Source organism: Lithobates pipiens, unplaced genomic scaffold (genome assembly GCF_037356315.1).
Source record: "Lithobates pipiens isolate NorthernLeopardFrog02 unplaced genomic scaffold, aLitPip1_a1.2 Scaffold_27, whole genome shotgun sequence".
Lineage (NCBI taxonomy): Eukaryota > Metazoa > Chordata > Amphibia > Anura > Ranidae > Lithobates > Lithobates pipiens.
In genome coordinates, this window is record NW_027507788.1 from 42,249,759 (window position 1) to 42,266,539 (window position 16,781).

At 42.2% G+C, this 16,781-nt stretch overlaps 1 protein-coding gene across 1 annotated transcript in view; it reads left to right on the top strand.

Annotated features, from left to right (window-relative positions):
- The window catches only part of KMT2A (lysine methyltransferase 2A), a 255,114-nt gene that overhangs the window by 128,804 nt on the left and 109,529 nt on the right, over nt 1-16,781 (top strand). Inside the window, 3 exon segments of the mRNA XM_077456885.1 lie at nt 1,454-1,627; nt 2,083-2,193; nt 12,829-12,902. Coding sequence (XP_077313011.1) covers nt 1,454-1,627; nt 2,083-2,193; nt 12,829-12,902 — 359 coding nt within the window.

The following is a 16,781-nucleotide window of genomic DNA, read 5'->3' on the forward strand; positions in this document are numbered from 1 at the left end:
AAGCTTACTGACAAAGAGAAGCCACAGCTTAGCAATCACGTGACTGCACCAAAGCAGTTCCAGAAAAAAAAACAAAAAGGAATTTACACTGAACTATTTTACAAACCGTATGCAGCATGAGGAGGAAGCAACATTTTCAAATCTGTCTTATGTTGGCCTTTATTTACTTTTTAAAGAGTAACTCACTTTTGATGAGATAAAACAATTCCCTCAGGGTAATCTGTACTTTACAGGAATTGAACAAACGCTGTAGCAGATTCATACCTTTTTTGTTGCTGTGAAGAAATGGCTGTTTGTTTCACCAGACTAACTGAATACTCATTCTGAATGGGGTGTAACTGGTTCACTATAATCTGCTGGTCCATTTTCTGTGTTCTAATGAGGAAAGCTACAGTGTCTGCATCCATTTAGAAGTGAATAACTCATAGGAGGTATTTCACTAAAACGTATTTTTTTTTTTTTTATGACTGGCGCACCAGCTGTGTACAAACAGGTTGACATATTGCATTTCATTTTACTGAAAAATACCTTAATGCAGACTGAAAAGAAAAGATTATATTTATTAACATTAAATTGTAACACAGTTTGTGTGTAGCAGTTTCATACGCTATCTTTTGTATTTATTTTCTATATGTTTCCCACATAAGTGGAGTTATCCTTTAAAAGAAGTAACAGGTGTTGCACACTCAGGCTAATGTCACCCGGCTTGCTTGTTCATCTGGAGTGCACCTGCTAGAATAATGGAAATATTTAGACTGCTGACAGTTTGGACAGGTAATATGTAGAAAATTATAGGTAAATATGTTCTCACCAGTTATGCTGAAATGGGAACATTAGACACTAATAAATTCAGTGACTGCACAGTACAAGGGCATAGTTTAGACACACAGGCTATTATAACAAAAAAAAAAAACTCCTGTTCCTTTAAAGTATGATCAATAGCATAGTGCTGTTGTAGTGCAATTTGTCCCATTATTGATGTAAAATACCTGGTTGACCCTGTCTGTTCTTGTGTCCCCCTGTGTGAACTGACCACAGTAATCCCCACCCCTCCCCTATTTTTCTGACACTGTTCCGCTGCAATATATAACACAATTACTTATATCCTCTTTGTTTTTGCAATCTCTAAAGTATTGTGTGTCAGTTTTTATTTAAAATTATAATCCTAAATACACTCTTTCACAACGCCGATATGTGGTCACGTGACTTCCCTCTGCAGTTCAGGGAAGGAGAGCGGAGGGAAGTCACATGACCGCAGATCGGCACTGTGAAAGAAGGTATTTAGGATTATATTTTTTAAAAAGCTGACACACAGTACTTTAGATTTTGGTAAGACAGAGAGGATACAAGTAATTATGTTATGTGACTTCACAACTACTTGAAAAGAAAATGCTTTTTGTTTCATAATTAAAGGTTGGTTTTTAGAATAATTGTTCTCTTTTAAATAATTTAGGCAGCAAAGCCACCTGACTTAAATCCAGAAACCGAAGAAAATATGCCTTCAAGGAACTCTCCTAAGGGTCCTGATCCCCCTGTTCTTATTCAAGTTGGAAAGCAAGATGACCAACCACCCTGTGATCTGGAGGCAGTGAAGAGGAAGATGGACCAAGGCAGGTACACTTCTGTGGTAAGTTTCAATGTGTCACATGATAATAAGGTTGGTCTAACCTTTTAACCTAATAAATTAGTAAGCCACTGAGCAAGGATTTAAAACTTCACCTAAACTTAGTTTTATGGTGATTTAATATGTTAAAAACAACTGTTCAAGAAAAAAAAATCAAAGATTAGTCAAATTGGCTTTTTATCTGAAGAACTATATAGGAGGTTAGGCAAACTCCTCTGCATGTAGAGAGGGAAAAAAAAGATTTTAGCAACAGTATATGAAGATGTTTATTCATTAGAAGATTGGTTTAGCTTTGGAATGCTGTACTGCATGCGACAACAATGGCAAAGTCAATAATGAATATAGAATACATACATACATACATACATACATACATACATACATACATACATTTTGGATAGAAAAAGAAAGATCAAATAGTGGCATACTGTTTACATGCCTTCTGACTCCTTTCACAGCTGGAACTGAGTGATGACATTGTCAGAATTATCCAGGCTGCTATGAATGCAGATGGGGGCCAGCCAGAGCTTAAGAAGGCAAACAGTGTTGTGCGATCCTTTTTTACAAAGGTGAGTGTTTCTGTGGTTGGCTGTGTACATCTTGTCTTCAAATGCATCAACTGTATTTTATGCAAGCGGTTAGCCAGTACCTACCTGGCATCTAATTTTCCTAGTGCCACCATATAGGACAGAAGCTTCTTTAATCTTTACAACTGGGCTAAATGCAGTTACCGTCAGGTGACACTGGCAGAAAAAAACGTCTGAAAAATCCACACAATAATCCCTCCCACTCCCAGCTAACCTTGTTATCATTAGGTGATGGACCTCTTCTCTCTACCAAGAGAAGCTTACCATCTTATATGGAGGTTTCCATCCTATCTCTCCTTCTGTGTGATCTAGGCCAAGATGTTCCTTCTATTATTCTTCTGCTCTTCATACGGCTTCTGGAATGGGTGAGTCCACAGCATGGTTTTGGTTAATAATTCCCGACCCTGCCTGATATAAGATGCAGGGATGGCCTGTAATATTGTTTTCTGCGATTGGTTTTGCTATGGGTGTTCCCCTTGCCAAGTGGCGCAACACATGTAGTTAGCCACAGGTTACTTTACAGGTTCAGAGCTGTGTCCCAGAAGACCCCCAAAGTGGAAAAACACAGTTTGGGGTATGAAAAAAGGGAAAAGTTTATCCCTTGTTGTTCTGGTCTATGAGATTGTGGGGAGTACAGTTTGGAAGCACTTTAAACATTTAGCCCAGGGTACCCTTCTTCCTTTAGAAGCCCTTTGGGAGTCATAGGAAGTGGCCTACCAGTTATATAGTGGTCATGGCAGAGAACTTGGAGGCTGGTGTTTTTTATTTTGCCACCATATACAGTCAGTGGAGTGGCTATTGTGAATCTACTGTGCCTGTGTGCATCCCCAGAGTGGTTCATCAAAAACTGGACACTCCTGCGCCCTTACTGCGATGCCTCAATTCAGGGGAGTTATTGTGACTGCACATCTTGCCTCTTCCTCTTTGCAAATGGGACTTTCCACCAGCAAATTTCCTGTGCTGAGTACATTATAAGTGGCTGTACCTGGGTTCAGGCTGGGCACAGCCTTACAAGTGCTTGACAGTTGAGGGTGGTAGTTCTTCTCAGGGCCCCATACCCTTTCCTTTGATAGTTGTCCCACTCTGACTCCTTATCTTCCTCTGGCCATTTGGCTGGCCCATGAACTGCACCAGCTTCTTTTCTGTATAGAGAAACATTTTCTACCACATCTCCGATTTTACAGGCAGAATATCTGCTAAAATGAGGCTATTAAAGCAGGCGTCACAGCTGCCCCTTTGACCTGCCCCTTATCCTCCTGAAGAATCAGATCAGGATTGCACATCTGTTGGAGATTTCATCAAAGCTATAGGATCCCATAGCTACACTTACTTGATGCTGCAAGCTTCTTCTTAGTCTTGGAGCAACCAGAGCATGCTCGCTGTAAATTTTACAGTATGGGGTCCCAAAACACCATAAACCACCCAATATCTTCCCAATAACACTTGCTGGTAGAGCTTGTCCTCTATGTGAACTAATACAATTCATTTCTTATTTAGTGAAGCATGATGGAGTGATGTTTTTCCTATGTTTGGAGACCAGGCTGAAGCCATTTGATATATTTCCACGACCGTGGTATACATTAATAGAGGGCTGCGATGTGCATTTTGTTGTGGTTTTACCTCTGAGCTTGAGCCTATACTATCAAGATCAGCACCTGGAAGCAGGTTAGAACCTGCTGAAGGTGCACATTGAGGCATCTGAGCAATACATCTTTTCAGGGGTTAAGTGGATCTGCTTGCTGCCGTCAAGCCTCTTATGTTATAGGGGGTCATTACCTCTGTACCAACAGGAGAATGCTTTCAATGCTTTGTAACTCAAACCTTTTTACGGTTCACAAGCTTGGGGAGTCGGGCCCATTCTAGATCTAAAGGCTTTTAACTTGTTCCTACGGGTTCAAAATGTTTTGCCATGTTTGTAATTGTCTCTCCTGGGGAATTTTCTGACCTCGGTAGAGTTGTATGACTAAGTGAAGCAAGCACAAATCCTCTCTTGGGCGCCATTTACATCCCAGTTGAGGAAAATTTAAACAAAAATCCTCCATACAGAAGGTTTTTAGCCCTTTGCCACGAATAAAGAACTAGATTTGAATCTGCTGGCATTCAGATTCACCAATAAACTGGATAGGTTTGTTGTCAGGTCCAGGAACCCTCTGGCCTTCATAGTGGATGCTTTGGTGACTCTATGGAACCAGTTTAGTCTAGTCTATGCCTTTCTACCCCTCCAGATTTTCCCTTCCCTACGTCTCAGAAGGAGGGCATTCCATTGGTGCTTAATACACTGAATTGGCCTAGAAGGATTTGGTACTCAGACATACTTGGACTTCTGGCAAATACTCCATGGGCCCTATGGATTGTCTAGATTTTATGTTCCAAGGACCAATGTTCCATTTTGCTTCTTGCACGCTGACTTAAATTAGTTGTAAACCTCAGTCATGGAATCTGAGCAAAGCACATATAGCTGTAGTGTTTATTTATCTCTCTCCAAAGCTCTGAGTGTCATTTCTCTCTGGTGCTTCGCTCCTCTTATCAGCATGAGTCACTTTGCAGAAATTTTACCACACATGGGATAAAGTGGTGTCAGGGAAGGAAATAAGCATAGAGCTTGTCTATTCACAACACCGTTCTGCTGTGTAGAGGGGTGTGTGTGCCTTTTCTCCAATTGGCTATCACACAGTGTAACTGAAGCCTCTCCACCCCCTCCTCTGTGCTCTTGACAGATGAAGAAAAATTCTAACATTTTCCTGCCCTTTTGAAGGGGTGTAGAGAAGAGACTGCAGATAAACAAGTAAAATCTATGTAGGAGGATTTTTTTTTTCATCTGAAGCTGTTCACTGGGTATATATGAGGGTTTACAACCACTTTAAATGACATGGCTGTTGAAGTCACTGTCTTGAAGGACAAGCATCTTTCACATTCGGCCACTCCTACCTGCTTAAAGACTAAAGCCGCGTACACACGGGCGGACTGTATGGCCAACTTAGTCCGTCAGACAATCCGACGGACAGTCCGTCCTACTTTCGAATGAACGGACTTGACCACACACGGATGCAAAACAGTCCGTCGAAAGTTTGCGCGATGACGTGTACAGCACGTACGACGGGACTAGAAATAGGAAGTCCAATACACAGCAATGCAATCTTGCCGTGTAAATCCTTTCTGAGCATGCGCCATACTTAGTCCGTCGAACTAGCCTACTCACGAGCGGATTGTCCGCTGAAACCAAAGTACGACGGACAATATTACGGAAATTCCGAAATACTTAGTCCGCCAGACTGCACGCTGAAAAAGTCAGCTGAAGCCCACACACGAGCGGACTATCCGCTGAAATGTGTTTTGGCGGACTAAGTTGGCCAGACAGTCCGCCCGTGTGTACGCGGCTTAAGAAGCCTACTTTTTGCATTTAGCCCAGTTGTCTTTCTTTGCACCTGGCATGCCTATTTTTTTGCACAAGTCAAGACATTTTTATACTAGAAATTACTTTGTGGGATGTATTTTGTCTTTTTTCTTTTTTTTTTTGTGACTTTGAGTACTGGTAAAAGACAAATCTCAGCTTGAAGCAGACTGATCTGCTTTATAGACCCTATGGCCTTCACTCTGTAGTTAAGGCCTTTGTTCATGGTGTAGCTCACATCTTGAGAGATCAGTCTGCCTGTCTTGGCTCTTCAGAAATCACCCTGCAAACTTTTTATTGATATTCCCCTTGTCTGACCCTACCTGTAAGGTGGCCTTTCTTGTAACTGTCACCTGTGCTTGGAAAGTCTCAGTGTAGCCTTTTTGTATGTTGCACAAGAACAAGTCTCTTTACTCCAAAAGGTGGTCTCTGCTTTCCAACTTAATCAGGGTTTTGTCCTTCATTCCTTGTCCTGCTCCAAAACATCCTAAGGACATTTCTCTCCACTTTCTGAACATGGTGTGCTGTGACCTTCTTTAAGAAATCAGATTCCTTCTCTGTGCTGCTTTAATGTTCATGCAAGGGTATCCCTGTCTTCTGCTCCACCATTGCTTGGTGGATCAGGAAAGTTATTATTAAAGCCCATAGTTTGATGGATAGTATTCCTCCCTTCTATGTTAAGGCACACTCAACCTGATCTGTTAGTGCTTCATGGGCTTTTCAGCATCAGGCATCTGTTTTCTCAGATTTGTACCTGCCACGTGGCTTTCTGTTTACACGTTTAATTTCTACCTGGCGGAAGTTCAGGCCTCTTCTGATGCCAGTTTTATTTGTAACTTAAGGTATTACTTCAAGCTGTTCTGAGTCTGAGCATTTCTTGCTTTATGTGTGCCTGTTGCTTTCTCGTTCACCCTTTAGTTGGACTTTCAGGTGTCCCAGTTGTAATGAATAAAGAAGCCTGTGTCCTGTACTGTACTCCAGGAAATCATTTTTATTTGTCAAAAATCCTATTTCCTTTTTTCTGGATGACAACATCTGCACCACATATATCCAAGTTCATTAGACCTGTGTTTTTCATTGGACATTTCTCCTCCATCTGTTACTTTATAAACAATTGTAAAGTCTAACTCCACTTGCTTCCTAACCAGCATTGCTGATTGGAGCAGTGTAAAGGGTAGGCTTGTTGAACTGCTGGGAAGCTGGGCCACTGGCTTGTATAGTTTGACTCTCCTGCGTTCTGCCATCACGCCATATTTTAACCTTTGTTACAGCACTTAGCAGCTAATTGCGAATGAAGTTTGTGACAGACAGGGTTGCTTTAAAAAAATGTCCTTGTTTGTTCATTAGGGACACTCTTTTGTTCTTCTGATACAATTGTATTATACTGCCTCCTACAGAAGGATTTGGACACTATCATACATAAAAGCTGTCTGCCAGCCAGGTATAACCCCTCTTACTCTGGCATGCCTCAGTCTTAGATGTGGACATATTTTGTCTATTAATGAGCGTTTATTTTTTTTAAACTAGCCATTTCATTTCAGTGTAATTTTTTCTTCCGTCAAGACATCTACATGCTTCCGATATTTACTGCCTATACAGCTAACTGAATAGGGTTATTTTGGGGACGTTTTGGACTTAGAGTCCCTCCCAGAACCTCACTGGACCAATAATTGCCTGGCTTGCCTGGATTCTGTCTTTTGGGCATGGGGCTCTGTCATTGGCACTTCCCAGACCTTTCGGTACTGTCAGCCTCAGGGCACTTTCCAGCTGCAGCGCCGTGGTACAGCCTGCTAGTATGAACCTGTTGGTGAAGACTTTTAATGAGTATTGTTTTTCTCATTAAACTACTACGCTGTTTGGTAACATTAAATGCCCCTGGTATGCCCCTATTTTTTAGTTTCACCAGAAAAGGTTGGTATGCTAAGTAATTACGTACTGCAAACCTAAGCTTGAATGTTGTGTGAATACTTCTGCCTGTTCCTTTTTACCTCTTTTTCCTCAACTTGAGTAAGCTTCTTTCTGTCATTGTTCCTATCTGCAAAAGACACATGGTTTATCAGGGTATACGTGTTCAATTTTTATTTGCTTTTTTCATTCAACCAGTGGCTTTATTTGGGAAAAAAAAACTGACTGATCCTTGCATCAACACAAATGTGTGATGCAGAAAATCTCCCCTGCCATGCTATTGTATCGTGACAGCCATTGGCTGCAAGCACTTAATTTTTTCTTTTTTAAGCAGTTGGTTATTCTGGCACAAGGAGAGCAGCCCTGCACCACTCGCTTGCTCTAGCTCACAATCCACTAACCATTAAAAGGCAGCCTGCAGCCTCCCAAAGGACTTCACACAGATAGCTTGGTTTGTTGTCCTATAATTGAGTCAACTCACTGATCCCTTTTCTGTGCCTTATTCTGGGAAGAGAGCCTTGCTGGATTTTTTTGGGCCAACTTGCAAATCTGAGCGCAGCGGCTGTAAGCGTTGTATACTGCCTTGTCCGCCAGAATCTGTCTGACATTCCTGATGCTGTAATGGCCTCTGTGCTTTTTGTTGTACAGTCTGAAAGGTCTCACAAGTCCTTTATTGGATGCATTTGTTCTTGAGGCGTCTCAATGAGCTGAAATAACTACCAGGACAAAAGATACAATATCAGCAGTTCTCAATGCTGTGCAAGTTGCATTGAAAATGCAGCAGACTGTAGATTCTATGAGTGTATTTTCCAGTCTAGGATCCCTAAACGGGACCACGACTATAAAAACTGTTCTGGTATACTCCTTACTTCAACCTGTTCTGTGTGAAGACTAGACCACGCCTGACAAATTCACTTATCCCAAACACTTTGCAGATCTGTGAATCAAATCTGGGGGTATCCTGTCTTAACTTTACATTAAACTCTGATTTTAAAAAAACAATCTATTGCTCTGTTTCTTTTAAATCTCAAAATGTCTTTTCTTTATTGTTATGATGTGACTTCCTGTTAGAAGGTCTGTGTCTAGGACTAGACCTACATAGTCCAAGAAATGAGCTTTATTTCCAAAGAAAAACATCTGACTTCCAGACTCAGTTTGACAGCTGTCTAACTTTGCAATTCTGCGTGAGAGTTCTGGGCTTGATGGTAGTCTCCTTTTGAGGCAGTGTAATTTCCTCAAAAGAAACATTCTGTCATTGTGGTACAAATCAGTTCAGTCCCTAGACAAACTAATTTGTTTGACACCCAGAACTGGGTTGTCTCTGGCCTGGTGGCTCAGAAATCCAGCTCTGTTGATGCTAGTTTGAATGACCGGGGATGAGTCCTACTTTTTCTGTTGGTTTTGGAGATTTGGATGTCTTAGGAATCCTAACAAGGCTGCAAATGACTGACAAGGCTGCAAATGACACTGACAAGGCCGCAATGCAAGGCTGCAAAATGATTGACAAGGCTGCAATGGAAGGCTGCAAATGACTGACAAGGCTGCAATGCAAGGCTGCAAATGACACTGACAAGGCCGCAATGCAAGGCTGCAAATGACTGACAAGGCTGCAATGCAAGGCTGCAAATTACACTGACAATGCTGCATTGATGGGCATTTAAATGTAAGTTTTTTTCCTTAAACTTTCCTCCTAAAAGTTTTTCTTTTAAATTCCCTCCTAAACTTGGTGTGCGTGTTATATGCCAGCGTGTGTTATACGCCGATAAATACAGTATCTCATCAACATTCTGGATATCCATGGGATATAGATGTTCCTTTAACACTGGGCGATGTGTCTGCAAGGTTATCAGGACCCTGTAGACCAGGGGTGTCTAACCTTTTGACCCTCCTGGACCTATTGGAAGAAGAATTGTCTTGGGCGAGACATAAGCTATATTAACCATATGGATAGCTGATGAGCAGAAAAAGTCGGGCAGATCATACATTATCAATAACTAATATAGATAATGTACCTGAGTAATCAAACTTTTTTTTTATATATTTTTTTAATCATAAAAGTAAAAAAGGGCAACATAAACTGTGCAATATTTGACACTATTTTTGATAAACATAACACATTAGTATCTAGTTCGACGGATGTAGTAGCAATTCTAATTTTGCCCTTTATGTGCTTCATTCTTGAAAATAGTTGCTCACAAATATAGGTGCTGCCGAAAACTGATGACATGAATAAGGCATTATTATTAAGAGTGGGAGATTATTATTATTTTTTTTGGGAAGATTCAATTGATAAAAGTCCAGTAAAGAGACACTGTCAAATTTATGTTCGACTCCATGTGTTCAGTAAGTGTAAACTCATTTTTACTAAACATTCCAAAAAAACATTTTTAAGTATGTTTACAATTTTGTGTTGGGCTGTATTTATAACCATCTTGAACCACAGGTTAGACACCAATGCTGTAGACAAAGCATTGGTTAGGATCCAATCGGACAATACCATTGTGTTTACATCAATTAGGGAGGAACCAGAAATCGGCTTGAAACAACAAAGGGAGAAACATTTTTTAGTCTGGCAAAACTCCACATTCAAGCCTTGTTCCTGTTCTTATACCAGATGTGAACATTTGGCAAGCAGACTACATAAGCCAGCAGAATCTTGACCTGAGGGAATGATCCCTACACCTAGAAGTGTTACAGGACCTGTGAGGCATTTCATGGTTCAGCAATACAAAAAAGGAACACAAGGGGGCACCAGCTAAGTGCAGCATCAATGGGTTTATTACGATTGGAAAGCCAACTGCAAATCTATTGAAATATAAAATCAAAGAGCTTATCTGCAGCCATGCCTCATTGGATGGATGCCATCCGTCGGAAGAGACGCTTGTGACGGCAGTGTGTGGTCAGTGAGGAAACCACATCCAATGTTCCAGGAAGTGAGGAGAGCCACTGTGGGACACAAGGCAGTTTGTGATGTCACACCTGGGGCAGGTTGGTTGGTATGGTAATGTGCCTATTGGCTCCTTTCTCAAACAATTACTGTTTCAAAGACCACTAGCCGGCCATTCTTGGTCAATACTTTTGTACTGAGTGTCTTTCATGTGGCTCCTTGTAGCTCCATGGGATCTAAATTTGATTCTGTTGACACTTTAAGTACCAGCTTTTCAGCCTGATAGGGATATTTATCTTTCCACTCAAGGTTGCTTTCCTTGTTGCCCTCACCTCTTCAAGTGTCTGAACTGGTGGCATTATACTAATGAATCTTATTTGATGTTACTCAAAAATTTGGTAGTATTGAAGTCTAGAGCTTCCTTATTTACTCAGGTAATCTAGGCCCACAACCAGGACATTATTCTTCCATCTCTGTCTGGCTTCAGTACATCAAAAGGAGATTTCCCTTCACTACTTAAATATGTTTTGCGCTATATGGGTTTTTGTCAGTCCTGATGATCTCTATTAAGGGGGATACAGCTTCCTGCTCCACCACTTATCCGTAGCTCAGACAAATCATTGTTCAAGCTTTTGGCCTTAAAGGACAAGTTTCCATCATTTCCTGTAAAAGCATACTCTGCTGGATTTGTTCGTTCTTCTTGGACTTCTCTGCCTCAGGCAACTGGTTCAATCAGGTGGATTTTCATGCTTCTTCCGATGCACAATTCGGGGGTATGGACCTCTTGGCAGCCCTTCTTGCTGCAGGTTCCCTCTATTTTTATTTTGTGTAACATGGGCCTGTTAGCATTTTATTTGCTCTGTTCCCCACCACTAAGTTGGACTGCTTCTGGGCATTTTAAACATATTAAAATTTACAGACGTCTCTGTCCCTTTATGAATTGTTAAAAAACGTTTTCTAAGAAGTTCATTAAGCAACACATATACAACCCCTCTGTGTTAATCTATTCTTTAAAAAATACTGCTTTCTACAAAACTGAAGCATGCTGCCAGTGGGAGCGGTTATACCTGGCTGACCAAGGGCTTTTTTGTTTGCTAGTGTCCAGGCACAGTATAACCCTATGATATCATAGTAACGGATCCATGTGTGCTCTGATGAAACTTCTTTTATAGTAAGTTCTGAAGTTCTGTTGTTTTTGTAACTTCTAATGAATACATAATGTGTATATGTGTTTGTTTGTTATATATATATATACTCTGTGTGTGTGTATGTATATGTGTGTGTGTATATATACATACACACACACACATATATATATATATATATATATATATATATATATATATATATATACACACTATATTACCAAAAGTATTGACGCCTGCCTTTACACATACATGAAATGTAATGGCTATAACAGCTTCAACTCTTCTGAGAAGGCTGTCCACAAGGTTTAGGAGTGTGTCTATGGGAATGTTTGACCATTCTTCCAGAAGCGTATTTGTGAGGTCAGGCACTGATGTTGGACTAGAAGTCCTGGCTGTCAGATTCATCTCAAAGGTGTTCTGTCAGGTTGAGGTCAGGACTATATGCAGGCCAGTCAAGTTCTTCCACCCCAAACTCGCTCACCCATGTCTTTATGGATGTTGCTTTGTGAACTGGTCCAAATCATTTGATGGAGAGGGAATTATTGTGTGAGGTTGTTTTTTAGGGGTTGGGCTTGGTCCCTTAGTTCCAGTGAAGGGAACATTTAAGGCATCAGCATACCAAGACATTTTGGACAATTTCATGCTCCCAACCTTGTGGGAACGTTTTGGGGATGGTCCCTTCCTGTTCCAACATGACTGCACACCAGTGCACAAAGCAAGATCCATAAAGACATGGATGAGTGAGTTTGGGGTGGAGGAACTTGACTGGCCTGCACGTACTCCTGACCTTAACCCGATAGAACACCTTTGGGATGAATTAGAGCGGAGACTGCGAGCCAGGCCTTCTCATCCACATGACCTCACCTCACAAATGTGCTTCTGGAAGAATGGGCAAACATCCCCATAGACACACTCCTAAACCTTGTGGACAGCCTTCCCAAAAGAGTTGAAGCTGTTATAGCTGCAAAGGGTGGGCCAACTCAATATTGAACTCTACGGACTTAGACTGATGAGATGCCATTAAAGTTCATGTGCGTGTAAAGGCAGGTGTCCTAATACTTTTGATAATATAGTGTGAGTGTGTGTGTGTGTGTGTGTGTGTGTGTGTGTGTGTTTGTAAATATTAATATTATTTATTTGTTTGTTTAAATTTTTATATTCAAATATAAGTTTATCAAATATTGCAAGCATAATTTTATACCTCCTGGGCCTTCTCTATACCATCAGTTGTGTGTTATGCATTTTATCTGAGTTCTGATATATGAATATTTCTTAATTTTCTCTAGCAAATGGAGCGTGTTTTCCCTTGGTTTAACGTAAAGAAATCTCGTTTTTGGGAACCAAATAAGGTGAACAGCAAGTAAGTTGTGGATTAAAGCTTTGGGTATTTTATTTTTGAGGACCTTGATCTGGAGGAAATTAATGCCTAAATAACGATAGCATTGGCCTTTGGGAGGGGAAAAGGAAAATTAAGATATTTGTGAACTAATAAAAACCTGTTATTGACTCTCCCACATTGCTCTTTTAAGGCAAAGTCTCTTCATAGCACACCCTGACCCACTTATACTTACCTTCCTGAAACTGTTCCTTCTCAGTCTTCTATGTTTGTGAAGCCGCTTACACATGTAGCCGTCTGTCCGACGTACTTAGTCTGGCGGACGTCCACCAAACTGTCCGTTGGAATTTTCGAACTGGCTACTTGCCCACACACGGCACTTTTTCAGCGGACTAATACGGCGTTCTAAGGCCGCCGTACTAAGTCCGCCGTACTTTAGAAATGAACGGACTCGCCCACACATGCGGAGGAAAGTCCACTCATTTCGAGCGGGTCTCCAGGTAGGCGGGGCCCGCGAAGGAGACGTCGCTGGCCCCGCCGACTGGTATGGACTTAAAGGGGAACCCCCAACGCTGAAAAAAATCGGCGTGGGGGTTCCCCCAAGTCCACAACAGACCCTTGTCCGAGCACGCTACCCGGCCGGCCAGGAAAGGGGGGCGAGCGAGCGCCCCCCCCCTCCTGAGCCGTACCAGGCCGCGTGCCCTCAAGATGGGGGTTGCCTTGGGGAAGGGGGGGGCGCGCGGCCCCCCCACCCCAAAGCACCTTGTCCCCATGTTGATGAGAACAAGGGCCTCTTCCCGACAACCCTGGCCGTTGGTTGTCGGGGTCTGCGGGCGGGGGGCTTATCGGAATCCGGGAGCCCCCTTTAATAAGGGGGCCCCCGGATACAGGCCCCCCACCCTATGTTAATGAGTATGGGGTACAATGTACCCCTACCCATTCACCTGTAAAATAAAAGTACAAAAAAAAAACACAACACACGACATAAAATACTTTATTGCACAGCTCCGGGGGTCTTCCGTCTTCGGGGGTCTTCTCGCCGGACTCCTCCGCTATCTTCTTGTAGCTCTTTTGCTAGCGGAGGAGTCCGGCTTTCTTCCTCGCCGCCGGCCTCTTCGGTTCTTCTGCCGGGCCACCGCGCCTTCTTATAGCTCTTTTACAGGCGGTGGCCCGGTCTTCTGTCGCCGCTGCCGCCTTCCGTTCTTCTTCTTCTTCTTCTCCTCCTTCTTCTCCTGGAGTTGTTGACTCGACGCTCTCTCCGGCCACAATGCCAGGGACGCGCTGCGCGGCCACTTATATAGGGACAAGGGGCGGTGTCACATGGTTTTATGTCACATGGGTTGGTGTCACATGGTGACCCCGCCCCCTTACGATGTCACAGTCCCCATGTGACATCAACCCATGTGACCAACCCATGTGACACCGCCCCTTGTCCCTATATAAGTGGCCGCGCAGCACGTCCCTGGCATTGTGGCCGGAGAGAGCGTCGAGTCAACATCTCCAGGAGAAGAAGAAGAAGAACGGAAGGCGGCAGCGGCGACAGAAGACCGGACCACCGCCCGCTCGCTCGCCCCCCTTTCCTGGCCGGCCGGGTAGCGTGCTCGGACAAGGGTCTGTTGTGGACTTGGGGGGGCCCCCACGCCGATTTTTTTCGGCGTTGGGGTTCCCCTTTAAGTCCATACCAGGCGGCGGGGCCAGCGACGTCTCCTTCACGGGCCCCGCCTACCTGGAGACGCGCTCGAAATGAGCGGACTTTTCTCCGGGCGGAAAAAGTCCGCTCATTTCAAAAGTACGGCGGACTTGCATACACACGGCCGGATCGTCCGCCGAAATGCGAGTACGGCGTGCAAATTTTTGTGCAAACCGAAATTCTAAGTCCGCCGTACTGTCGGGTCAAAAAAGTATGCCGGAGGCTACACACGGGGGGATTGTTTGGCGGACTTGAGTTTGCCGGACTTTTCCACCGGATTGTTTGATCGTGTGTACGCGGCATGAGATGTGTGTTGGATCATGTCAGGGCTTGCTCAGGTTTGAAGCTTTAACCACTCATTAAACAGTGTTAGTGCTTGGGAATTGATTGGCAGAACTATGTAGGGGAGTAAAAGTTGTCACGTTTTTACCTTCACTTTTATTTCACTTAATATAGCCAACACTTAGAAGTCTTATGTTGGGAAAAATAATTCTATATTCTCTATTGTTTGACTATTACTGTAGTGCCACAGCAAAATCTATTGAGGAGTGTGGCGTGCAGGAAAAAAATAGATGGTGCTTGAAATAAATCAATTAAAATAAGTCCAAGTCATTCAAATAAGATAAAATAAGTTCATAGGGAAGCACCGTAGGCAGCAACCTTTAGAGTAGAAGCAAACACTCTGAAATGACAAAGAGAAGAAAGAACAGGTGCGCCACACTAAGTGCAGTATTTAAAAAACACTATTTAATCATTAAGTGTGGCGAATAGGGCTCTTCGGATAACAAGGAGACTTTACCAAACAGTACATGACTGGCTCTTTAACTGTGAGCCAGCAGCACTTCAGAAGAGGGAAGCACACTCTATAGGAAAACAAAGGAGAGAAAGGTGCTTCTAAGTGCAGTAATAAAATGCTGTAATGACGAGGAAGGGTTAAAAACACTTACAAGATGGAAGTGAAAAACAGGCATATCAATGAATCCATAATGTCCAGCGGGATGCCTCCTGGATGTAAAGACAAATTTTTTATTTTTCACAAAAAGCTATTCCTTTGCTTTACACTATTATGTGTATCCTGATTAGTACGTGTTTAAAAACTAAGTTCATCTCTCACAAATAAATAAATAATAATGCACATATTTTTGCAGGTAAAAGTTTTTTTTATTATTATTTATTTATTTTATTATAGCCGGCAGAGCATTACACCCATGATCAGCAGATCGTGGGTGCAATGTCAGGCTCCTGCACATTTCTGTTACAAAGTTACAGGAAGAATGAATGAACTACAAGCATACTGAGTAGCACACACAAAGCCTATTCAAACCACAAGTACATCTGCTGTGGTGGAAGATTGTTCTTGTAGTTTTTTTTCATTCACAGGTCTCTGTAAATGCGTCTATGTGGGTGGAGCCTTGAACAATGCCTCCTGACATTTTTGGCTGTGAAAATAAAAGCTTCACCGCGGCAGGGAGCAGCGGTGGTGCAAAAAGGAAGAAAGTGGGACTTTAAATGAAGCTCAGGATGACAAAAATTAGTAGAATGGTGGAAAATAAAGATTTAATGATGCGTAAAAACAAGTTTACATACAATTCATTCCATGTACACAGAAATGCACCCATAACATGGTGCCAATCTGTAACTTGGCAATAAATGATAATAACATGTTTACAACCATTGATATTCAAGATAAAATAAGAGGGGCCACCATACTCATAGTTGGATACATATGTTGAGATAATAACATCTGCACTGTCAGTAGGCTTAAAAACACAAATATGTTAGAAGAATTATAAACACATATCATGATGGTTGTGCAGCCATGGCTTCACTTAAAGTCCCAATTTCCCCAATCCCCTCTTTTTTAGTATTTTTGGCTGTGGACAACTTGAGTAAGGGCAGATGATTCCTGGAATCCATCTGCCCTTAGCTCAGGCATGCAGACAGAAGGGTATGCTTAGCTGAGGCAACCCCTCCTCCCCTCCTGAAGACTCTTGTGATGTATTACATAATTTTCCTAGGTATGGAGACCAGGAAGTAACTGAAGAAAAGTAAAAAAAAATAATAATAATTTAAAACAAGTAAATATGATATACATGTCTATCTATTTACAAATGCTAGCAGCATAAAGATTAAAAATAGTTTTACAGCAGAACCTCACTCTCTCAATCAACATTGACTATCAGGAAACCAGGATTGTGTTTGCAACTTATTCA